The sequence below is a fragment of the Sitodiplosis mosellana genome, unplaced genomic scaffold (assembly GCF_009176505.1).
Source record: "Sitodiplosis mosellana isolate CC-2019 unplaced genomic scaffold, AAFC_SMos_1.0 Smas_scaffold_6167, whole genome shotgun sequence".
In the NCBI taxonomy this organism is placed as follows: Eukaryota; Metazoa; Arthropoda; class Insecta; order Diptera; family Cecidomyiidae; genus Sitodiplosis; species Sitodiplosis mosellana.
The window spans coordinates 4393960-4418408 of record NW_022601408.1 but is presented as its reverse complement, the minus strand read 5'-3'; the positions used below and the strand labels follow the sequence as shown (position 1 = coordinate 4418408).

Below are 24449 nucleotides of genomic sequence, written 5' to 3'. Positions count from 1 at the left end.
GAGTGAAAAACTACATTGGCTCTCTAGGCGTGGATTGTATCAAACTGTCATAGTACACGGGCCATCTTAGCCTTGACCGGTCTTTGAAAAATCAAAAAATGGCTTCCCTTCCAATGGTCACTGTGCCAAAACCAGTTAATCAATTCCAGACTTTTGGGTATCGTTGGAAAGAGTTTGGGGCCAGCTATCAAATGACACCTATTTCAAGTTGAAAAAAAAATGAGTTGACATGGTCTTATGGGTAAAAAAACAGATGAAATTTTTGTGAAAAGTTAGTACGATTTTCGGAAAATTTAGTACGATTTTCGGAAAGTTGAGTACGATTTTCGGAAAGTTTAGTACGATTTTTGTAACTTTTCACGTAGTTTGTGTGATTTTTTAGTACGATTTTTGTGAAACTTTAGTACGATTTTCGGAAAATTTAGTACGATTTTCGGAAAATTTAGTACGGTTTTTGTATGTTTTAGGACGATTTTTGGTTTACCCGGTATCAATAGTATTTTCAATTTACCTTCAATTTTGGTCAAAAATCACGTGTTGTCGAAATTTGACCTAAATGGGGTTATTTCAACCCCTGGGGCTATTTCACCCTCCGACCCACATATTTTCGAATCTACTTCCGATGCCGATTCCAATGCACCAAACAGATTCTGTATTGCTCTCAATTTCAGCGAGAAATCGATCTGTTTAGAAAAAACGGCATTTAGTGTCAGAATCTATGATTAACTTCCAAACGGCTGAAAATGTTCACTTGGTGTCTTTCGAAAAGTTGTAGATCTGGTCAAAATAAGCAGCCTCGTCGAGTAAATTACCCCTTCAAGTCAAAAATCCACCCCGAAAATTTGTAATTTTCATACCGCCTTATAATTCAAGGGGGTGACTTTTTGAGAGTGAAATGTTCAGCAAAGTTTTTGATTTTGTCAAGATCAACAACATTGCTAAAGACACTTTTGAAAAATTTCCACTTGTTTAGGAGCTATAGCTCCCCGCAAAGAAGCATTTTCCCAACTCTTTTTTGTGGGTTTTGAGGGATGCCTTATCCAACGGGCGTAGGCATTTGAAAATCGGCGTGTGATATGATTGTATGTTTACTGGTTAGCATTACCATTGAGTGTTTCCACACAGAGAATTTTTTTAAAATAATTCAGACCGCCACCATCTTATAAATGGAATAAGATCTAAACCATCTAAATCGAGGCTTTTATCTTAAATATCTCTCATATAAGTACATTAGGAGATATTTAAGACACACACCACGATTTATACGGTTTGAATCTTATTCCATAATCAGATGGAGGTGGTCTGGATTATTTCAAAAAATATATTCTCTGTGCAGGTACTCAAGGCACCTTCATACTTGATATTGATGCTGATGCTTTTCCTTGCATTTTAGAGTCAGCTCCATCTATATTTAGTTCAACTAATCCCGTCGATGACCAAGTTTGGGAAACCGATTATTGTTTTTCTGACAGCTCACAGCTTATTGCAATATCGTATATGAATATAGATAGAGTTGTCAACAAAACGAAAAAAAAAATTTATTTTTTTTTTATTTTGTTGATTTGATCATAAGTCTGTATTAATGCCCAAACAAACATTCAATTTCAATTTTTTCTTCTAGATGAACATTCAATTTTGTAGAGTAGCGAAGGAATATTTATTTTACTACTATAAAGAAAAGTTGTATTTTAAGTACATATACCTCGTTCCCAATGTATTTCTTCAATAGGATAACCCGCTACAGGGCACTTTAGATGTAGAACTTCACCAGAAACAGCTGTTACCTTTGGTATTAGACGAATGTATGGTAAGCCTGTGAACAAATAAACCATCGCAATAAATAAATTCCTTGTATGAGTTCAAACTTCAATGTGAAGTATAAATCAAAATGTCACTTTTGTTCATTTGTTTCCCTAATTCCACTCAATTTATTTAGAATGACATTTTTGGACACTTAAAATACCATACCCACCCCTGTGGCCAGAATAACTGTCACTTTTATTTTTAGGCATAAATCATTTATCAATATAATTGAGTACTTATTTTTGCATACGGTAGGGTAAATATGGTCAAAACATTTTTGGTTCAGCCACCAGATTTAGTTTTCCGAAAACTTTGGCCGAGCTACAGCCATATTTTGGATTTTGGATAAATTCGGGGAACCAGAATGATTCGTCGCGTACGCCTATTGGTGTTTTGCAAACGGCTCGATTGTCACGCTGTCCAGGGGGCAGTGGAGTTTTCTTTTGGCTGCTACAGCCATAGGTGTGCCGAAAAAAAATCGGAAATTCGAACACAGATTTTTTAGATGAAAAGTAGATATCGTTACCGCCAGGTCTTAGCATATAATCATTTGTGCGCTCACAGTGTAAACTATTGATGCCTTAGAAGTTAAAAACACCAACTAGTTCTGACAAAATGATGCATCTTAGCTGGCGCCGACAAATTTATATTCGGCGGCGCCATAATTTCAAAAAAAAAGGACTAAAATCACTGTATTCATAGGAAATGCAAAATCATATTTATGTAGTCAAAAAGATGTGAACAAAATTACTCAATAGCATTTAAATGTGGTTGAATTTGTGTTTTTCAAGTAAATGCTGTAAAATAGTAAATTTCGATGGTTTGGCTTGAATTGGCCGCCCAAGGCATATGTCTAGAATTGCCTCCAGACAGATATGCATTTCTATAACATGATGCATTGTGTCAAAGCACAAAGGTCCACCGATTACGACCATATAAGATTTTCTTACATACAATAAGTGGATGGTACAATTTTGGGTAGACAATTCTCAAAAATGCTGTGCGCCGCGAGTGATTCTTCTTTCGGCACATCTATACTCGGTAACTCGGTTATAGTTTTAGGAAAACTAAATCTGGCAGCTGAAATAAAAACTATATTTGCTATTTAAATTATTTGCTAATTAACAATGTGTCCAAAATTATATTGAAATATCGCATACTGCGGCAACGCAAGCAGAAAATTATCGCGCAATATTTATGCGATAACTGCCTTATGCGATGCCGTATTTATTCGTTTTGGACACATTGCTAATAAAACACATCGTTAGAGAAAAAACCATCGCGACAACAAAGTATAAATCTCGAATTTTCATATTTTTGCGCCACTGCATTGTTTTTGGTGATTTCATAGTTCCAACGGACAACTTATAACTGCCAGCTATTTTACTAGAGAGCGCTTAAGTAAGCTGCACTTCAGATCCATATCTTAGATTGAGTTTTTGCTAACGTTTTGATTCGAATCGCACTCATTGAAATATTAAATGCTTTTTGTAATTTGTATGTCTGCAACTGCAATTTTATCATGCACATACAATGCAAAGCATTGTATATTATATATTGGGTATGCACAATACCCATGACAACATGTACATGACGTGTAGTGCATTCATTCAAAAGAAATTAAAAACTCATTTCAAACAGATGTATGCCTCCGCATGTATTTTTATATATAATTTATCAAGATTTATCCTTTTCTATGCTTGAAGCGGTAAATATACGCATTCTTCAAAGTTCAGTTTAAGAGGGAAAAAATGACTTCAGAAGAAGAAGTTTATAGTTTTTCAGTCACACTTATAGCGTTCATTTCTTGGAACGAAAAAGAAATCTTCAAGGTTCTTTTTACACTCTTCATCCTTTTTAACAATACTACCTAATTCTTATGCTATAGCAATGTCTGGCGTTTTGAACAGCTGTTGAAACTTTGTTACAAGCGCCACCAAACATGAGTATCAGTAACTATACGTGCATGTGAATGCAAAGAGTCTATGTGTGCGTTGTACACAGAGATGTTGATTCGTGCCGTCATATGCGTCGCATCACGTTGGATGACGCTATTGATATTCTTTGCTTCAATCGTCAACAAAATACATGGAGTATTTCTATATTTCGCTTCTCAATTTGCTGTATTGTACCTAAATCTCTCATTTTAAAATTAGTGTATGATATAATAAATAAACAAGTGACGACTAACGGTAGTTTAGTGAATAATGTAACTAGAAAGTAGTGACATTTTTCGTTCGTTTATTTCTAGATGTAAATCAACTCGCGTATAAGTGTCATCGGCTACTAGTTTACATATTCCATATTTTGGTGTGTATGCTTTTGATGTAAATAACTTGGCAGATGGAATCTGAGCAAAGAAAACGAAGCAAAAAGCGTCAGAAATGCAATAAAAAGAAGAATGTTGCAACAGAAAAGAAAAGATCCTGAAAAACTGAACCGCTGAAGATGAGTTTGCATACCCTTTAGTTATTTATCACAATATTTGTATCGCAAAAATTGCTCAGTGATTATATAAATTTACACCACATACGTTATTCTGTGCGACAAATGAATGTCACGCATTTACCAACCGTTTAGAAATGTTGTGGATTTATTTTCAATGATTCAAATATTATGTATTGAATATTTTTTGTGCTCATTCAACAATAATACAGACGAATGCTATTTCGAATCGTAGCATCAATGCTTACTCCATATTTTTATTTTCTACTTTTGCTGTCGCATGGATACTTTTCAAATAAATTTTGGAACTTGTTTCTTTTCCGCAAATGCTTCGTTGATCTCAGTTCATGTAACTTATTTTGATCTCGTTTTTCTTTACCATTTAACAACGAAAAATTCAACTTACCGTACACGTTGAGGCGGGCAGAGTGTGAAATTTTTCCTGCACGATTTGACGCTATACACGAATATTCTCCCCCATCCTCGACCATAACATGGCTTATATTGACATGGCTTATAACATCGCCGTGAATTGTTACATACTGACCAATGAGAAATCTGAAAATTATAAGAATGTTGATATACATGTGTATTTATATTTATATTTATATACAACAGAATTAATACAATGTCTAACGAAACGACTGAGCAAATGTTATCACTTGCAACATTCAATTTTATTTTAACATACGAATTGTTTGAGATGAGAGAAAACAAATGGGCTCTTGATAGCTTCCGCATACTTAACTGATGATTCTTCTAGGTATAATCACCACAAACATTCAAAGTTTCTTAATTGCGCGCGTGCTTTGGTGATTCTATCTTCAACACATTAATAACGGCAGTATTAATTTCAAGTGAAAAACCATGCTTGAATGGAAGCACAAAGCGGAGTGGATGGGTGGGATTCCGATTCAGTTTTTGATTCAATCGTACTCCACATATACCAGCAATAGGAAACAAAGAGCGACTTTGGAACGGCACGCATCGCGCACCGTGCACTGAACAAAATTAGTTATAGTTTTCGGCACCACATTGAACCGCCCGAGGAAAATAAGTTTTATGCCATTAACATATCATTACACTTTAAGAACAACATTTTTCATCTGGCAAAGGAGAGAACAGCTATCTGTTGTTATTGTAAGACACAAAAAGCACACGAATGTCAGCCGCAAAGGATATTATGAAGACAATTTGCAGTTGGATCAATGTTGCATACCCTCCCGTAAAAAAATCATCATCAAAAATATGCTCAAAATGTTCCCTATATGGCTCATGAAAATTCGCATTTTTGGTGTGAGTTAGATTTTAACAACGAAAACTCCATACAAAACGAGCACATAATGATAGGTAATGTATCAATATAAATTACCATTGCCATGGCAAAACCAAAACATCATTGTCAGTCTCATCAGAAATGTGCCCGTTTTGCATGGAGTTTTAAGTGTGAAAATCTGACTTACACCAAAAATGAGCACAAATTTGAAGTGAAGTTGTTGTGATTAATACTAATATGGAGAACATTATGAGCATATTTTCGATGTGGATTTTTTATGAACTGTGATTTTTTCTTCTGTCTTTTCAGATTTTCATACCCCTTTTCGTTCAGTTTCAAATCATTTCGAGTTAATTGAAATGGGATTCTTGAGCATCGTCCGCCGTTATTACACGCCACGATTGCTTCATGATTGCTTCTTGATTCCTTTTACATCATTCAGCTTTTGTTATTTATTCCTTTTTTGCATTTCTTCCTTTGTCTCGTCGCTTTTTTTTACTTTATTTTATATCCATTGCTGAGGCATAGAAGAATATAAGTTTGTTTCACTTCGTGGCAATAAAGAGAAGTAAGTTTCGTTGCAACTAATTTATTCATTCATTCATTCAAGATTTGTGATTACAGGCGGAAAGAGCACATTCGTCTCCGTAAAATCCTGATTTTTTCTAATAATTTTACATGCTTTTACATGTCATTTGTATTATTCCTTATTAACAATACGCGTCTTTCGTTGGTGGGTTTCAAATAAATATCATCATATCATACTTATAAACAAATATAGCGCAAAAAAGCGAGGGGCGCAAATAGATGTGCTACTTTCGATATTGTTTTGACATTCAATAAGGACGGTGGTGGCGTTTTTTCGTCGAGGACACCAACTGGTTATATGTTATAATTTACAAATTGCGAAAAATTCGAAGAGCCGCGACGACTCTTGAACAACAAACATAAATTCTTTTTGTTATAATTATTTGCAATGGAACGGACTTCTCTTTTGTTCTAACATTCTTTTACGTCTCATCAATTATATACATACATTACGAACGATGTAAAACATGGAATCAAATATATAAAGCAAATGCAGCAATTACACTGGTCCCTTGCTCCTTTTTTTCAGACAGATGCATACGACATAATACTGTTTGTTTATATACAAATTTTATGTAAATATACATTCATCACAGAATGGTAACCAAGACTTAATACCGACTGAATTTATAAACTGTTCGTAATTATCATAGCCCATGCATTGCACCACCGATAATGACAACAGCATTGATAACCGCATCGTCGACTTCAAAAATGTGTCGAGGGCATAAAAAAAGTTAGTAACGATTAATTCATCAGCATTTTTCCATATTTTTCATTTGTGGTTGACGTTTGGCTTACGTCTTTGTTTATTTCAGTATGCCATGTAGCTCATTTTCGATGTGATTCGAGTAAATGAAAATGGTGACTGAGTCGAAATTTACTCATGTGTGAGATATTTTGCCTGAATACAATTAAAACGATTGAACATTCCGAACTGGTAGTTGGATTCGGATGAATATAGATAACTAGCAAACTAAATACTATAAATGACTAATTCTGAACATCAGTCAAATTATTCCTGCACACGGGCGCTGGATATATATTTGAAATGTTTCACCAAACGATGGAATGTGAGTCCAGTTCAATGAGCGCTGAACAGAAAAATCGATAAGTGTTGATGGAAAAAGTTTTCTTCTGGCCAACGACAAATGAAACCATCAAGCGTTAAAAAGGAGGAAAAGAAAAAAGAGTTGTAATAATGGACAAAAGGACCAATTGTTGTCGGATCGAAATTGAAAATTGTGATTGTGAGCTGCGAGCAACCTGAAAATTCTGCAATTTTGTCACCAGCGGTTGGATATGCTCTGCGTTCAAGCCAGAGTAATTTTATTATAGTAAGATGTATTCATTATAGTAGATGAACTTGTACCTTCCTTTTTGATTGTACAAATCTGAAAATTGCAGAGTTTTTACGAAGCTAGTTCAAAATCGAAATTTACATTGAATGTCAACTTTGGCATTGGAAAGCCAAGTTGTTCGTCGTTTCCAAGAAAATAAAATTATTATTTACACCCTGAAACGTTTGCTTTTGCTTTTTTATAAGATGATTTTCGACCCATTCACTTGTTTAACAAAAGCAGCATAATTAAGAAATCACGTTTTAAAAAATTATGTACAAACGCTGAATTATTATTATATTATAGAACGTATTGACATGTTTTATTTCTATTAGTGAGACGTAAAAGAACGCAAGTTTGTCCAACTTCGTAGAAATAAAGAAAAGTATGTTTCATTGCAACTAATAATGGTCAGAAGAATGTATGTTCGTTTTTGGTGGGTCATCGCGGGTTTTCACGGTTTCCGCGGAACTGATAAAAGATAACAACATGGTGTCTTGGGCAAAGTTGTAGTATTTAAGGTCTCCTATAACATTGCTGAAGACAGTTATCTCTTATCTCTTATCAGTTCCGCGAAAAGCATGAAAAACAAAATTTGCTCTTTTATGTTCGCGATTTGCGCGCAATTGATAGAAGATAAGAGGAAACTGTCTGCAGCAATCTTATAGAAGACCTCGAGTACTACTTTGCTGAAGACGCCATGTTGTTTTCGCTTATCAGTTCCGCGGAAACCATGGAAAACTTTGGAGGCTAGACGATATGCCAACATACTTTCTTTCAACGCAGATAGAATCAACAGAAAACATACTTTCCTTTTCAAAAATATAAATCGAAAACAAACATACATTCTTTTACGTCTCACGAATAGATTTAAATGGTCGGCTTTCAAATTCGCATGAACAGTTGAATTTGATTCAAATTGACAGCTGCTATATATATTTTCATACCCAACTAAAAATATTGGTTTCATCATTTTTCAGCAAATATTGACACGTATCCTAACACAGGTTAATTAGATTTCTCATTCAATTACATTTAACGGAATGGAAGATTTTCGTTTACCGAAAAGAGTGTTGTATTCAGAGGCTGATGGACGTAGTAGAAACAAGTAGATCGGCTTTATAAAGAACAGCTTGGAGGAGAATAGATAGAGGTTGATACACTGATTCGAAAACAGACCAAACACCGAAAGGTATTAATGGTATTTATAAGTTTATTGTTCTATAATCACATTTATTTTTCGTTTTCGCAACACTAGGCGCTAATGTCCTGAAGTTTTGCCAACTTCTTTGGCATAATAGATTTTGGGCAAACTATTTTCTTGTGCCAATAATGCATTTCAATCTGCATTTCATTTGTCGAATAAAAGTATCCGATTCTTCTTCAGAATACTTCACATAATAATGTAATTCGTGCAATTGAAATCATTTCAACTAGCTCCAGGTGTTATCGGTTTTTTTTGGAACTTTACGAAAAGCCATCAAGTTCACACACAAGAGAATGAAAAGTTTTCGATTCCGTTTTATTTTCTACTTTATCTTTTTACCCATGTTCGAAGTGGAGTACTCGCGTGCGCTGTTCAATCCGAATTGAAAATTATTGTCATTTCTTCTGTCGCTTACTAGCTATCGCATAAGCCACTGCAAACATGTTGAGAGCGCGGCAGACACGTAATTCAATCGGCAAGCCTGCGACAAGATACATTTATTATGCGTTCAAAAATAACAGAATTAAATAAAATTTGATGGAAAACATCTATTCGTTAAAGATTCTTTCGTTCGTTTCTTGCGCTCGATGATGGTATTGAGGTGGCTAGAAAAGCGATAAATTGTAAAAAGATATTCGACTGGAGCAAAGAATGAAAAAAACAAGAACAAACTCGTAGCAATATATCACAAATGAAATGGTCAGAGCAAAACGAGTGATTGAAAATATCTGTGTCATTTTGCATAGGGCGTATATTTATGTAGAGATTCATCCAGTTTGAGGGTAAATTCCCGTCTACATAGGGTAAACCGCTATTTTACCACATGTCAAGATGACAGATTCTCCATTTAATTTTGCAGTGTATATAACGTGAAATCCTAATATTCGGTTAGCCGAATGACCTATGACTACGACGTTATATCTAACGTGAATCATACTTCGGCTTACCGAATATTAGGATTTCACGTTAAATATCGAGTGTACTGCATAGACGATGTTTCGGCAACTAACGAATCGCTAAATAGAGTGAATTGTTACATCTACGCGTGTGACGACAAGTCCTCTGCTTCATTGAGATATATATGACTTTTTAAGTATTTATCTTTGTCAAGAGAGGCAGAATATTGAAATGAAGTAAAAATAAATTCTGTGTGCCATCCTCCACTTGTTTATTTTACATGAAATGGCGATGCACGCACCTTAACGTTCATAATACAAACTTAATACGAATGGAGATGCCTTATGAATTTGTACTTTGCATATGTAAAAAGTAGTTACGAATTCTGCCGTATCTGTCATTGCATTTATTCGTTGGTGCTAGTGTAATGTCACAAACCTTTCACTGTTTTTTCGACATTGTAAGGATTTTTGTTAATGCAATTGGGTTATGTTACAAGCACTGAGCATGTTTGACGCACTCAAATTCAGTTATCTAACAACGAAGCTGGACGAAGCGAGTGTAAGTATGTTGAAATAAATCCCCACGGGACTTTTACACAAATGTATCGCTAACCTTCCGCAATAGTTGTCAGAAAATGCATGAACTCGAACTGCGATCAACTTCATTCGAATTCAGCTCTACATACAAATTATGTTTTCAATATACTGAAGTTGGATACAATTTGAATTATTTATTATAGGTTTACGCAATGCGATATGTCGCAGACTCGGCATAATTATTTCGCGTAAACCTGTACATTTAAAATCCTATCGCAATGCGGAATGTCGCGGAAAGGTTTTGCTTTACGGCGACATGTTGTTGTAGGGGATGGATAAAAATCCTACCCAAGGTTGCCGCAAACATAGTGCTAAAACATTTACTGTTAACAAGCTGTGAGAAAATAAGTCAACAATTTTACCGTTTACTCTTGGACAAAATAAAAAAAATGTTGCCGCAGAGAGCAATCATATTGTCATTGGTGGCAAAATGTACGTCGAAATAAAATTAATGGATATCGTTCTGTCCTGTGATCGGCTTCTTATGTATGCAAATTGCAAGCGAAAACTTTTTTGATATGTTACATATCTGAGTCGAAATCGGGATTTAAATTCAGAATATCACTATTATCATCAGTAGAATACAATTACCTTTCTCTTGAAAAACGCTTGCTGAAAGAAATCTTTTAGGAATTTCTTTCGAAACTAATTATTAATGGAATGCAGAAAAAAGGAGAGTGACAATTAAGTTCCCTGACCCGAACCCAAATGGAATTAAATCTATTTCTAATAGCATACTAGATTATAATTAAACAGCTTAACGGAATTACACTATAAAATCAATCGACCATGAAAACTGAATATGAACATAGTTTGCGAACGTTAAGCAGCAACAGCAACAGCAACAACAATCCCGTAACAGCAGCAGTACAATTTCTGTTCGACAATGAATGGAATGTCGTTGAGATACCGCTGATGCTGCTGTTCGTGGTGTTTTACTTTACTACCTTACCACCGCATCTCCCAACGATATCGTTCCCAATAATAATAATAAGTAGCATATACTCGCAAATTGTTCACTAAAACACAATGAAGACGGCATACGATGTGTCAAACATTTACAAGCACCAGAGTATGTAAGAGAGAGGGAGAGAGATAATGTGTGTGAGTGAAAGAGAATATTATCACCGAATGAGCGAAACACAAACAGAAGAACATGCCAATGATTATAGGAAAAAAGGGACAAAGATGAAACTCCGCTGAAGAAGTGGAAGGAGCAGAAAACGTGCCGCATAACCGATTTACATACCGAACCAATGTATTTTATCAAAACATCATATTCGACCCTTTTTATATTGCATACCATCGGAGAACGAACGAGCGAACAAACGTAAGACAAATATTTGCCAAGGAACGAAGCGACTGCTGAATATTTAAAGCGTCTTTTCACACGCAATTAAGGTTGTGACTTCCACAAAGTTTTCCAGTTTCATTCTATGGGTCTTGTGCGCCTTGCTCTCCCACATTGCTGGAGTCGATACTGACGAGTAGTAGCATGATGATGTTATTATTGTCGTAGACGTCGACGTATGGGCAATGCTTTGTGATGATGGCGTTGATGTTTTTTTTTTAAAGCTTTAATGTCAGTTCTTTTTATTTGTATATGTATGCGGCGTGCCGTACATACCGAATGCTGTCCCAATCGCAAGATCAACACTAAATAGCTGCAAAAGTTGTGATTTGCATTTGATTTCTGTAATGATTTTAAAATTTATTTGCGTTCGGCGTAGCTGTATGCATGGTAATTAATCGTGCATGTTGTAAAAGTACTTCTGAGTGAGTATTTGACATTTTTTTTAAAACGAATTACAAAGAAATGAAATTTTTCTTAAATTCAATAAAATTCGTTTCATTTAAGCAAACAGATGTTGTATTCAAGGGAAAATGATCCAAATTTTGTGACTCAGTAAACCGACTTAGTAAACCGACTCAGTGAACCGGCCCTCAGCAATCCACAGTAATAGTCTATTCGATATGATTCGATAATCGATATTTCGCTGGTTTGCCATTGAACAGTTAATTTCATAATCAATATAAACACGAAATTCAATATTTTCAACAATTTCTTAATTCAATTAAATATTCCATGTACACATAAATAGAACCGTTTGTGTTTATGAAATACAAATTTGACAGATGGATCGAGCGTTTTGAACGTTTTTTATGCTTTGAAGATTGACGCTTGGCACCATAGCTTCCTTCTAGTGATTGTAGATGGCGCTATCCTTGTGTATATCACGCAGTTTGCGTCATTGTATCTGCTAGCTATTTTTTTTCCCGTATTTGCTAATTTTTTAGTTTTGCTTTGACAGTTGTACCAACCCAACATAATAACAACTGTCAACTCAAGTGTCGTATCGTTTACCTCGCAACTATCCAAACAAAAGTGATTTATTTTTACATTTTTAGACTGATTTTAGCAGAGCGTGTTTTGAGCTGACGTCAGCAGCACTAACTAACGTCAGCCGCTGATATCAGCAGCTGACGTCAGCTCAAAACACGTTCTGGATTTTAGGTTCAAAATTTATTTATAAATATAAAGAAGGACGTGAATCATCACTGATAGCTGTAGCCTCTACGTATTAAAATCGTACCATCAGTCTACTCAGTCACAGTTTTCTTTTTTTTGTTCAGTTCTGTTCAGTAGAGTTGAAATACTTTAAAGACCATTGCAAATTTTATCATAAAAATTAAAGGGCTAGCATATCCGCTAGGTATCGTTTTAGTCGGTTGATATTGAACCAAAAAAAAGTTCTCAGTGCTTTCAGCGCTTCAAACAAAACCGTTATGACAAATTTCATAGTTCATATTGCGAACGTATTTATTTGTTTTAAAGTATACTCACTCAGAATTACTTTGGCGATATGTATGTACGACTTGTATTGGTTATTTGACAGATTACCACGATTTCTATTGGCACATAGTTTACAATTACAATTATTGGTAATAACGTCACACAACAGTGCCGATACAACATATAAAAATACTATGCTCGCCAATAGTAATGGTGGTGATCTGTCATATTACCAATACATGTACATGTCACCGAAGTAATTCTGAGTGAGTAAAAACTATTCAAAACAGCAAATCAAAAAAGGCAAAAAATTTCTTCAGTTTCTCTAATTTCTGTTAATTTTTTAATTGTGTCTATCCCCCAAACACATCTTCTTTCATATGTCAGCTCCCAGAGTAATATATTTCTTATGCATCTTTTTGCTTTTGCATTTGTTGAACGTTTGGTTTTTAAGCACATACCTGCCATTCGAGGGAAGTGGAAATCCATCCAAAGTCCATGTAACTTGCGGTGTCGGATTTCCGGCTGCTGAGCATTTCACTGCAAATTTTTTTTAAGTCGATTGGGCATATTAATTCAATTCTCTAAATGAGTAATATATTTTTTTTCTGTAATAGTTTATAACATACGACTGACGGCTGGGCCGGGTTGTAGTGTTTGTTCTATAAAGCTGTAAAGCATGACAGGAGGCGCATCTGAAAATGTAAAGTGTACATTATTTTGAGAGTGGCGTTCATGTGTGCGGTTTACGATTACTTTATGTTTGATGCATAATGCATATTTATATGGTGAACATTCACATCCTGCCCATACAAGTTGCTTCCGTTAACCGAAAATTTGCAAATATGTTGCATTGAATATAGCACAAAAAAATAGCACGAAAAATGAAAATAACAAAAACAGACCAATTTGAACATCGCATTTATTGTGCGTGACGAAGTCAAATGTCGACCAATGCACATAAAAATATATACCATTGCCAAGTTAAAATACATACAAATTCAGATCGAAATTCATTGACTGCAATGTTTTATATGGTAAAGAGAGCGAAAATGATGAATTTCAGCGCTGTAAGATCACAAATTCTACTTCTATGTATTTGGATTCGCTAGCATGCTACACAAAATGTCCAACTAGCGGAATCACACGATTCATGAGACACCATCAATTTTTTCGTACTATATCATTTACTATCATCTACATACTAAACTAGCGGAAGATTTTAGATAGTGTATTTTTTATTTATACCTTAAAATTCCGTTATTTAAGGATTATTCCGTTTTTTTTTTTGCAGATACACATCTTTCGTAAAAATATTCTGACTGAGTTGTTCTCCGCTACATACAACTGAGTGATTATTAGGTATTTCATTTGCACATGACATAATATGATTTACATACATCTATTGATAATTGAATAGAGAGTGTCACAAATACTAGATAGCGATTTTTACTGCCACACTGCTGGTGCTTTAACGTTTTACCACAAGTTTTGTATATTTGTGTAGCACATTTCAAATATTCTAAAGGGTGTTTTTCTAACGGCATCCGAAATTTTTTTCTGAATAAAACGCACAAATTTCGATATTTTGATCGTACAGCTAGGTTTATTTGATAGATATATTCTTGAAATCTTATACACATATACATATACATATATATATATATTGGGTGTACTCATTAATTTCCGCCGCTGACATTTAGATGTGTAAAAGATACATATTCATTTTTTTGACAATCTTAGCTATTGTATGTTCTTTGGAGCACGTTAAAATCTATAAAAATTAGCCCACAATACTTATAATAATTAAATTTTTGTTCTTCCTGGAACTTTTTTTTCGAACGCCAATTCGTGGGGAGGCTTTTTTAAACGATGAAAAATGGTTATCAATGATTTGGTTTTTTGTTAATTTCTCATAAAAATGGTTATTCTTGTATCAAGTGTGCACTAGTAATGAAGATTGAACCCTTCTCGATAGAGTCGAGAAGAAAAAACCATATTTTGATCGCGGATCCTTGTCACTATTGGAGGCGCTGCAAGTGCATCACTGAAAAATGCATTTTTTCACTTTTAGGGGTTGGATGGGGACAGGTGGGGTGTAAGGAGTGTTTAAAGTGTTAGAATTAATTGTTTCTAATAATAATCAATCGGTATATACCGATTATTGACAGCAGAATCATCAAAATTTGACCCATTCCACAAAAGAGTCGTTTTTTGCGAGAAAAAAAAATGGATCAGCGGCATTTCACAGAACACATCAAATATTTCTTAGGAGGACCTCGGATGGGATCGGCTTAATCAACCTGCGTACTCAGACCTTGCTCCTTCTGACTACCACTGGTTTCAGAGAATTCAAAATCACTTAAATGGAGAACGGTTCACTTTTTTTTTCGAAAAAGTCAAAAAAATGGGTCGAACCTTTCATAGGGTCAGAAGTACCGTTATTTTTTCGAGATGTTATCTGTAAATTACATGAAATATAGGCAAAGGATGTCGCTTCCCATGGACTATTATCTCATTCGTTATACTTTCATTTTATTATGAAATAAATGTATTATTGCACACCAAAAAACGGCGGAAATTAATGAGTACACCATCCGGGTACACCTCACATTTGGACATATATAAAATTTTGGTAGGGGGAAGGGGGGCTATTTGGATCACTCGACTTATCGCCGAAAAGGTACCAGCACCGTGACATATGGAACCTTCATTAAATGTGTTTTTATTTGCCATATATTTGGCAGCTAAAATGAATATGCAATGTGTATGGGGTATGCCGTAAAACGGCAAAAGTGTGTTTTGAGTCCTTTCGCCAAAATATTTTCATCACTACGGAATTTCGAATTTCTTGTTGTTTCGATGAAGCAACGAATTGAAAGGTATTATATTCTGGAAGCTAATTTCGAGTATTATCTATGAGTAAAAACAGTTTGGATAAATATTTGGTGCGTGATATTTTTTGGGGACAAAATTTCAAAAATGGTGCCTGGAGGCTATTTGGATCAGAACTTTTTACACAATTTACTGCTGTATATCAAAGTTTCATTATTTTATTACGCATTTCATGTATTTTTAATGTAATGCTGATCATGTAATCCTGATATTGGTTAATTTTGAGGCTCATTTCTCAAATATTTCATGAATTTTCTGTATTTTACGTCCTATTTGGATTCCCTAATTTTGAAAACTTAAGTAATTAGATTCCAAATAAACTGTTGAAATACCAGAAAAAAGACTCCAATTACGCGAAATACTGATTCGGAGAGTGTTTTTATACTTAAAATGCGACGAAATGAGGGTGATCCGAATAGCCCCCACCTATGATCCGATTTGCCCCCACATGTACCGAATAGCTCCCATGTCAGGAGGTCCGAACATAGGCCCATATCTCACTACCGGGACACCCAACACAGATAGTTTATTTATGTAAAAGATAGCTTAGGAGAATGGCTTTTCAACGATATATAATATGTGGCAATTCGTGATCATTTCCAAAAAGTGATTCGCATAGCCCCCATCTCCCCTATATTTGCTACATAAATTATATTCCGAGCATGTATATGGAGTTGCAAATTGCAATACATTACAGTACAAAGAAACCTAACATCAAATTATTGTGAATGTCAATTACTTGCCCGTTCATTTGTATTTGTCAGTGAAATAGTGGAAATATTAATAACAATTTATTGACATGTTCGGTTTTTCATTGGAATATGCCTATTAACCGCTCAGTAATTGGTATTTGTCAACAATTTTTGATTTGGAGTTTTGTTGTTGTGTACATTTGGTATGGACAAGGACATCTAACTCCATCTAAGAATGCGGTCAGCTGCTGTTTTGTATTGTGTATAATTGAATAGACTAAATATAGTGGTTTCAACTATTTTTGTACGTAGTATATGGAAACGCCAAACTAGTGTCTTTTTTGTTAATTCATTAGTGAATACATTCGCTGTATACACTGATTTAAAGCGATATTCGATAAGATCGGCGCACTAGTTCGTGGCGCAAGTTGTGTACAACTCGATTTTATCGTTTGCCGTCCATTTAACTATCGAAATGCACATTCAGCCGTCGATAATTCAACTCCATCTATACGTATTTCGTTGAAGTAGTAGTAGAAAGCCTACCAAATGTTTGTAATATTATTGGAATTCCAAAATCTCCGATAGAAGATACAGAGAGTGACAGATGGCGAAATATATAATGTGTGCGGACACTGCATTGGTGTTTGTGTACCCCTGTGTGGCGAACAATTGGTACGTTAACGTACAATCTGTGTAGTTGTTGATGTTTACTGGAATGAAACAGCGGTGACCTCTGACAAGATTATTTCCATAGAGCAAAAATCGATCGATTTTCTACTGAACTCCTTTAACAAAGAGAATGTGTGTTTTTCTATCTATTCATTTGATAATATAGGGAAGTAAGTTTCAATGCATCTGTATTGTCAAAAAAGAATGTATGTTTACTAAAATTTTCAAATGGACATTGCCTTGAACAAGATTTTCCAAAATTCTCAACCTGCAGCGAATTTGTTTTTGCCATTTGCACATCTTTCAGAAAATTGATAATAACTTTTTTTTGGCAAAGCAATCATATAAGTTTCTTAGGCAAAACTGTAGCTGTAGACATTATCTTTCCATGTGTAAAATCATCTCTTATAAATCTTTATCCAAAACAGAGCTATTTACAAGCAAAATAGTGCTGCTCAAGTTGGGAATCTCAACTTGCAACAATGTGCCCTATTCCGTCCACTTTGAACAGGATTTCATAAAATTTGCACATTGTTGGTGCGTTTTTTGCTATTGATACATGATTTTCAATGATGAGCCACACTAATTCTGCGAAAAATCTTCGGTAGCAATTCCAATAGTCATATCGCAAGTATAAGACGTCAAAACAATGGCGCAAGCGTCGGGTATCAGCTACATGAACTAAGTGTAACATGAACTTTGGTTTGTGTCTTGGATGTGACTTCAATACAATAGCCACCGTCCGTATGCGAACGGTGCAGTGCGACTGCTTCTTCTTCTTAACTCACACATCTATACATATAAGTCGCCATATTGGTTATAATGTTCACAAATGGCACGCAATACACTGTATACATTTTCAATATGGTCGCGCCCATTGTGTACGACAGTGTGAAGAAGAAGAAGCAGTATTATAAGAAACTGTGTATGGGTTTACATAGGGATGATAGCCACTGCAATTAGATCATACATAACCCATTGATTTGAACACAATAGATGCTTTTTCATTGTTTCATCATTCTCCTGACGGGCGGCGCCAGCTCTGCTTGCCAAATTGTCAATTCATATGAAAACAATATCAATTGAGGTTTAGTGCTTGCGATATGCCAATAGTTTCCTTTTACGCTATGTGTGCAAAAAAGTAAAACGTACAAAAAAAATACAACAAATTCAATGATTCTCTCCTTAGAATTGTAACCAATTACCGTTATATCTCCGGGATGGAATAAATGCACACGTATGTGTATGATTGTGATACAGAAACCTTTGGGTGAAACGTGTTGTGAAGGCTTTAGATTCACTGAAGCTTTGAATTGGATGACGCATAATGTATAGCCAATTTCATTTCTCATTTGGTTGAGTAAATATTTTAGTCAAGTAAATTTACTCCGGCATCTCTGGTCTTTTTGGCAACACCATACAAAATAGGCTGGCACACACGCGCAAACACAAACACATACATATTGCACACAGCCACACATTTCAAACTAGTAAATTTTTCATGAACGGAGAGAATTTTCATTTCGGATCGTATGACAAGCAGTGTGTTGAAGAACGACAAATTGAATTACCCAATTGGACTTGAATGATATATTTGAAATGTGAAAGTGTATGCGTTGGCATGTTCTATGTAACTATGCTGTGGCATATGGATATGTACGGAACGTTTTCTGAATGTGAGTGTATACACTAAATAATGTATTTTTAATACTAAATTTGTATTTATGCATCGATTTTGTTAAGAAAACGAATAGTGTATGTTCATTTTAAAATTAAAAATGTCGAAAAATCGGATTGGGGAAAATTGGGTAGACATTTATAGCATGCTGGTCAACAAACCAAGCAAAAATTCGCACTGAATCGACGTTACCGTAACGCATAACTGACACGCTATTCATAATCGCTTGTACGACGCGCTTGCAGATGTAGGCCCAATAGGCAATAGCCATCAAATTTCATTCATAGAGGTTTGGAGCACAGACGAAAAAACCTTTGAATCAAACAAAGAAATACGTCAAAAATATGATGTTAGCAGGTTTCCTTCCAATATTCTCATTTAAAACCCCGTACAAAAGTCCATAATCATGAGGCTCACTTTTTTCTTGAGTCCCTCTTATTGCTATAGAAATGTATGAGGCATTTCGGAACGAACTTTGTTTCGCAGGTCAAGAATGTTCTCATGCATTCATATAATAATAATAATAATAATAGACGTCAGATCTTTTGGTTCATCTTATTGACAGTGCTTTTGGAACGAATAGCATTTGCTTGTGTATCGTTTATATTTGAATAGATTAAACAGCAAATTTTATTATTTACACTTAAAATGAAAGAATATACAAAAACGAACCACATCTATAAATAAACTGTCAATGAATTTATGTTTAATGAGTTCGAAATGACATGACTGTCATAAATGAAAATAGTATCAAATGTTGAATAAAAATAGCGTAGAAAATTACACAAGCTATTTTCTATTTTATATTAGTCTTTTGTTGTTTATCCATTTAATATTACAAAGCGATTTCAAATATTTAACCAATAAAAACTGTAAAATATAAAGATGACTTACCGCCTAATTGAAGTTCAGCCGCTGCCTGGAAGCTATCACCATCCTGACGCCGAACAACACATTGATACATTCCTTTATCTTCCCTCCCTACATCGGTTATCAGCAATGTATCGCCGGAACGACTTGTCCCCGGCAGCTGACGACCGTCCTTGTACCAAGTAATGTGCTGCAATCCGATTGAGATTCCATTGCTCGTAACTGTACAGCGAAATTCAGCTGATGCACCCATATGAACGCTCATTATGTTTGGTACCACATCCACTTGCAGAGGAGCCGTTATTGTTAATCTCAACTCAGCACTTGCCTCACCCCCTGCATTTGACACTAGGCATTTATATGTACCAGCATCTTCACTTGTGACTGCTTCAATTGCTAACACTGGACCCAAAACTCGAATCCGAGGACCGCTTATGACTGACAGCGATTCAATGTTGTTGTTCGAAAACCATCTAGACGCAAGATAAATCGAAAAATACATACAACGTTATCTTGAATAATACAGATTAAAGACAACCAACAAAATGGATATTATATTTGATTAAAAAAAAAAACACATCACGTTTTCGTAAAGTGGATGGAGCCAATCTCTGTAGTCGAATAGTATCGAATAATTGTCTGGCACTATCTGTTTGAGCTCGAAGTCCAGTATAAATGCAATTAACTCAAAGTTAAGTGCAATTTACTTCTTCTTCACTCTTGCCTCTAATAACGTCAAATGAATTTATGAGATTTTACATCAATTTGATCTCAAACAGACTTTGAATCAATTATCCCTAACAAATAAATTCATGTGGTAATTTCTTACATAGAATTCAGAGCATTTGTACATTGTCATCGATTCCATATGTGTCTGCCGACCAGCCAGGTTCTGTACCACGTATAACAAACAGAATACGTAGATCGGATAGCGGCATATGTATACAGGGTGGCCCACTCGTGGTGTAATTAAAATAAATGACTACAACTTTTTTGTGTTTTGACATTTCCCATTGTTCTAAAGGAATGTTACAGAATAATCAAAATTTCATAACCAGCTTTCAGATTTAGATTTCAATTCCACTGGATCGAGTTATGAATTCACGACCACCATTTAATCAAATGCGTTTTACACGAACGTGAGTAATTTCGAGTAAAATAAACTTTGGTGGGAAAAATAGTAAAGTTAAAGTACCAACAGACCATGTAAGTAATTGGATTCGAATTCGGGGATCATCATAGAAGAACTCTAGTTATTATTTGACCACAATCTCTCAGTCACAACTCCTTTTGGAGGTAAGACCTGTGGCGACCTCAAATTTTCACCACTAATTTCTTCATTCTGACCCCAAATTAAGTGCAAATATATTTCAAAAATAGTGATGAGATGAAGACTGGAGCTCTCTTAAACCAATCCATTCATTGGTTATTTGGAAAGATTCCAATAAAATGTCTATATATAGCAAATTTCAAAGAAAGTCATGATTTGCTGGAAAAATCACTTTTTGGGGCTCATTTTGGCTGACTATTAACTGCAGTATTTCACGAACGAGGCCCCGTAGACTTTCATTCTTGGGGTATATTATAAGTCACTATTAGACCACAAAAATGCCAAAATATGGACATCGCAATTTAAGAACTATAACCAGAATGAGGTCGAATTCTTAACATTCAAGTTCGTGCAAATTTGCGTTCGAATGTATATCGTTAATAGCGAACTTGAAGACATAACGCGAACCAGTGGAACCAAACTTGAAATCTCTCAGCGGATTCCGAAAGACTGATCATTTTTTGAAAAATTTCATTTTTGGAGCAATGAAAAATGTTAAAAATTATGAAAGTTACTTTACTCTTTTGTTTCTTTTACACTTTAGTTATACATCGAGTAGGCCAGACTGTACATATATGAGGGGTTTAGAGCGAAAATGTAATACAGAAAAGTTGAGCGGGAAAATGTCGATGATGAATGAGCGGAAAAGGGATAGATATATAGTAAACTGTATAGTAAACTATAGTGAACTATATAGCTATCTCTTTTCATTTGACATTTTTACTCTCAACTTTTCTGTATGACATTTTCGCTCCAAACCCCTCATATGTATATATGTATATTGGAGTTTCCAACCCGGGTAAATGGTGGTGCATGACTTAATCTTACTACCCATAACGATCTGAATTCGTTTCAGAATGATTTTTGAAAGTAGGGCGCAACTCACCACTGAAAGTGTACTTAGTTGCGGTGTTCTTTTTCAAAATCTACTCCGACTAAAAAACACCACTTGCCTTGGGCCAACCGCTGCTTATGGCCGGCGCAATGTTGTGGCGTCATTTTACATATTGTGGTGAAATGGAATGTACATTCTTTTTATAATATTCATTTCAATGAAACTTACTTCCTTTTATTGCTACGAAGTTGAACAAACTTACGTTCTCTTACGTCTCAGCAATAGATATATCTCTCTCAGCAATAATATGTGTATGAATCGGTGGTATGACATGTGATATAGCAAATGAATCCAATGTACGAATGTAGAGCAGACATTTGTGAGGTAATTATGTTGGGCGTCGCTGCATCGAATTGTCTATCTGACATAAAGTCGATCGTGCTAAAAGAATCACAATGCGTCACAAAGCGCCTATTTAAATTTCGGGGTAGGCATTTTGGTGTTATTGTCCTAAAAGTGGAGCATTCAAGCCCAAAGGTAATGCTAACCATTTACTTTGAGACACGTTTACAGGCAAATGATTGGGGAATCATACATCACTCGCTAACGTCATCATCGAAAATACAGATTTTTCCTAAATTGAACATGACTTCCCAGACAAAAATGGTCAACAACTGTGCATAACGCACATGCTCCACATTATCTTTGCAGAGTTTGTGATAGACGTTTTCCAGATCTGTTCATATTATTGAACGAGTATAACTTACTGTTATGTGATTGGTGTTGCTGCTGTTATGGGCTATAATGCTAGTTCAATTAAATGGCTAAATTGTATGGGTGTTACTGCGTGTGCTATTGCAGAGTACGAAAAAAGAATTCGGAAGGCGAAAAACAGAAAATAGTCAACGCTCTGGCATTTCATGTGTGCTGAGCTCAAAATCTAAAGCACGCTTGTATATTATATAAATTGATAGATACGAATTGCGATTCTATTTGGTGTGTTGTGACCAACATTTCACATTTGTTCATGTCATTATATGAATGCGTGGAGAAGAGAGAAAGAGTGGAAGAGTGGACGAGTGGAGGAGTGAGCGAGAGAGACTGTATATATTCAATTGTGCTTATTGCGATAGTTTATCTGGGTATGAAATGAAAAAAGAAGATATGTACACATTCGAAATTCGAATGTACGGACGTAGCTTAATTTTCTATACAACACCATCTCTCTTGCATCACACATATAACAAATAGTATTCACATATTGCGCAGTGCGGTCCGGGAATGCTTTGCACATTCAGGTCAGTTCATGTCAGCCGCCAAAAGCTTCTGCAGTTTTTTTGTTCCGCTCTCTTCTCTCTCTCTCTCTCTTTCAATTTTTTGTCATCGTCGTCGTCGTCGCCGCCGTCATCAGCGTCTCTAGTGCCGCATTTTCAATTTTTCATTCGTTTGCACTACCCTGTGTGTTGTCGATTTCTTCCACTTGTTAGTTATATCATGAGTAGTAGTATGTGTACATGATGTGGTGGTATCCGAATCCATGCATATTCACACATATCATATCAACTTTCCCGGGTAATATAAATAATATACATGTGCTACATCAATTCCAATAAGCTTCGATTCGAAATCCTGAATTCCGATATTATGTAATATGTGTTTTGCAGCTTCGCTTTTTTGCAGATTTTGTTTTTCATTTACTGCTATACATTTTTCGTGGAAATTGTTTTTTCTTCTGCAACACCCAAACGTATATAGCACCATGGCTTCCACAACTATAAACATTTGTTGAACTATTTAATATGATTAGTATCCAAAATGTACCCGATCCTCACACTTAAATAAAGAAACACAGTAGAGGAAAGGCCACCGCAGAAGCTCTAATCTCTTCTTTCAATATACACAGAATTTTTCATAGCACATATACGGAACTTTTTGTCCACTTTGTTTACATGAACATTTTTCGCCTTTTAGTTATACCCACAAAACAGAAGTTGAAGTGATTTGATGATGTGATCACATCCAAAGCTCCGAAGATATAATATAAATAATATATGAACTCAAGAAAAAATATACCAAAGCAAAAGAAAGAAATGAAAAAAAATCAAACGAAATATAAAATAAAATGCCTTACATACGTTAGGTGAACTTTTCTACACGATTCATTTCAGTTCTACACTTGCAAACATAGCAGATTTTTTCCAATACTGACTCTTTTCTATACATTCCAAAATAGCACATTTTTTACCGTATTTTTTGCGTACAGAGTACAGGGTACAGTGTACAGCGTACAACACACTCACTCTACGACCCTAAATTAACGCTAGATTTCACGTTTTTCTGAAAAAACTGATTTTTAGTGGGTCAAAAAATCTGGGGTGATCCCAATACTTTTCTTACACGACAGGGTAATGTGGAAAAGTAAAAGAGAAATAAATCTTTATGTCTACTTTACTTATAAGACGTTAACATTGTTATGGGAATGGGGATGGAAAGCGAGACGAAAACAATGCCAAAAAAATTAGAACGCA

General features: G+C 35.2%; 1 protein-coding gene across 1 annotated transcript in view; it reads right to left on the bottom strand.

The window, feature by feature from the left end:
• The window catches only part of LOC129575765 (cell adhesion molecule Dscam2), a 49843-nt gene extending 29684 nt beyond the window's left edge, over positions 1-20159 (bottom strand). Inside the window, exons 1-5 of the mRNA XM_055459766.1 lie at positions 19781-20159; positions 13579-13644; positions 13411-13489; positions 4655-4806; positions 1703-1813 (exon numbers count right to left, since the gene is read on the bottom strand). Coding sequence (XP_055315741.1) covers positions 1703-1813; positions 4655-4806; positions 13411-13489; positions 13579-13644; positions 19781-20021 — 649 coding nt within the window. The 5' untranslated portion in view covers positions 20022-20159. The remainder of the gene's footprint in view (positions 1-1702; positions 1814-4654; positions 4807-13410; positions 13490-13578; positions 13645-19780) is intronic.
• Positions 20160-24449: the final 4290 nt, after the last annotated feature.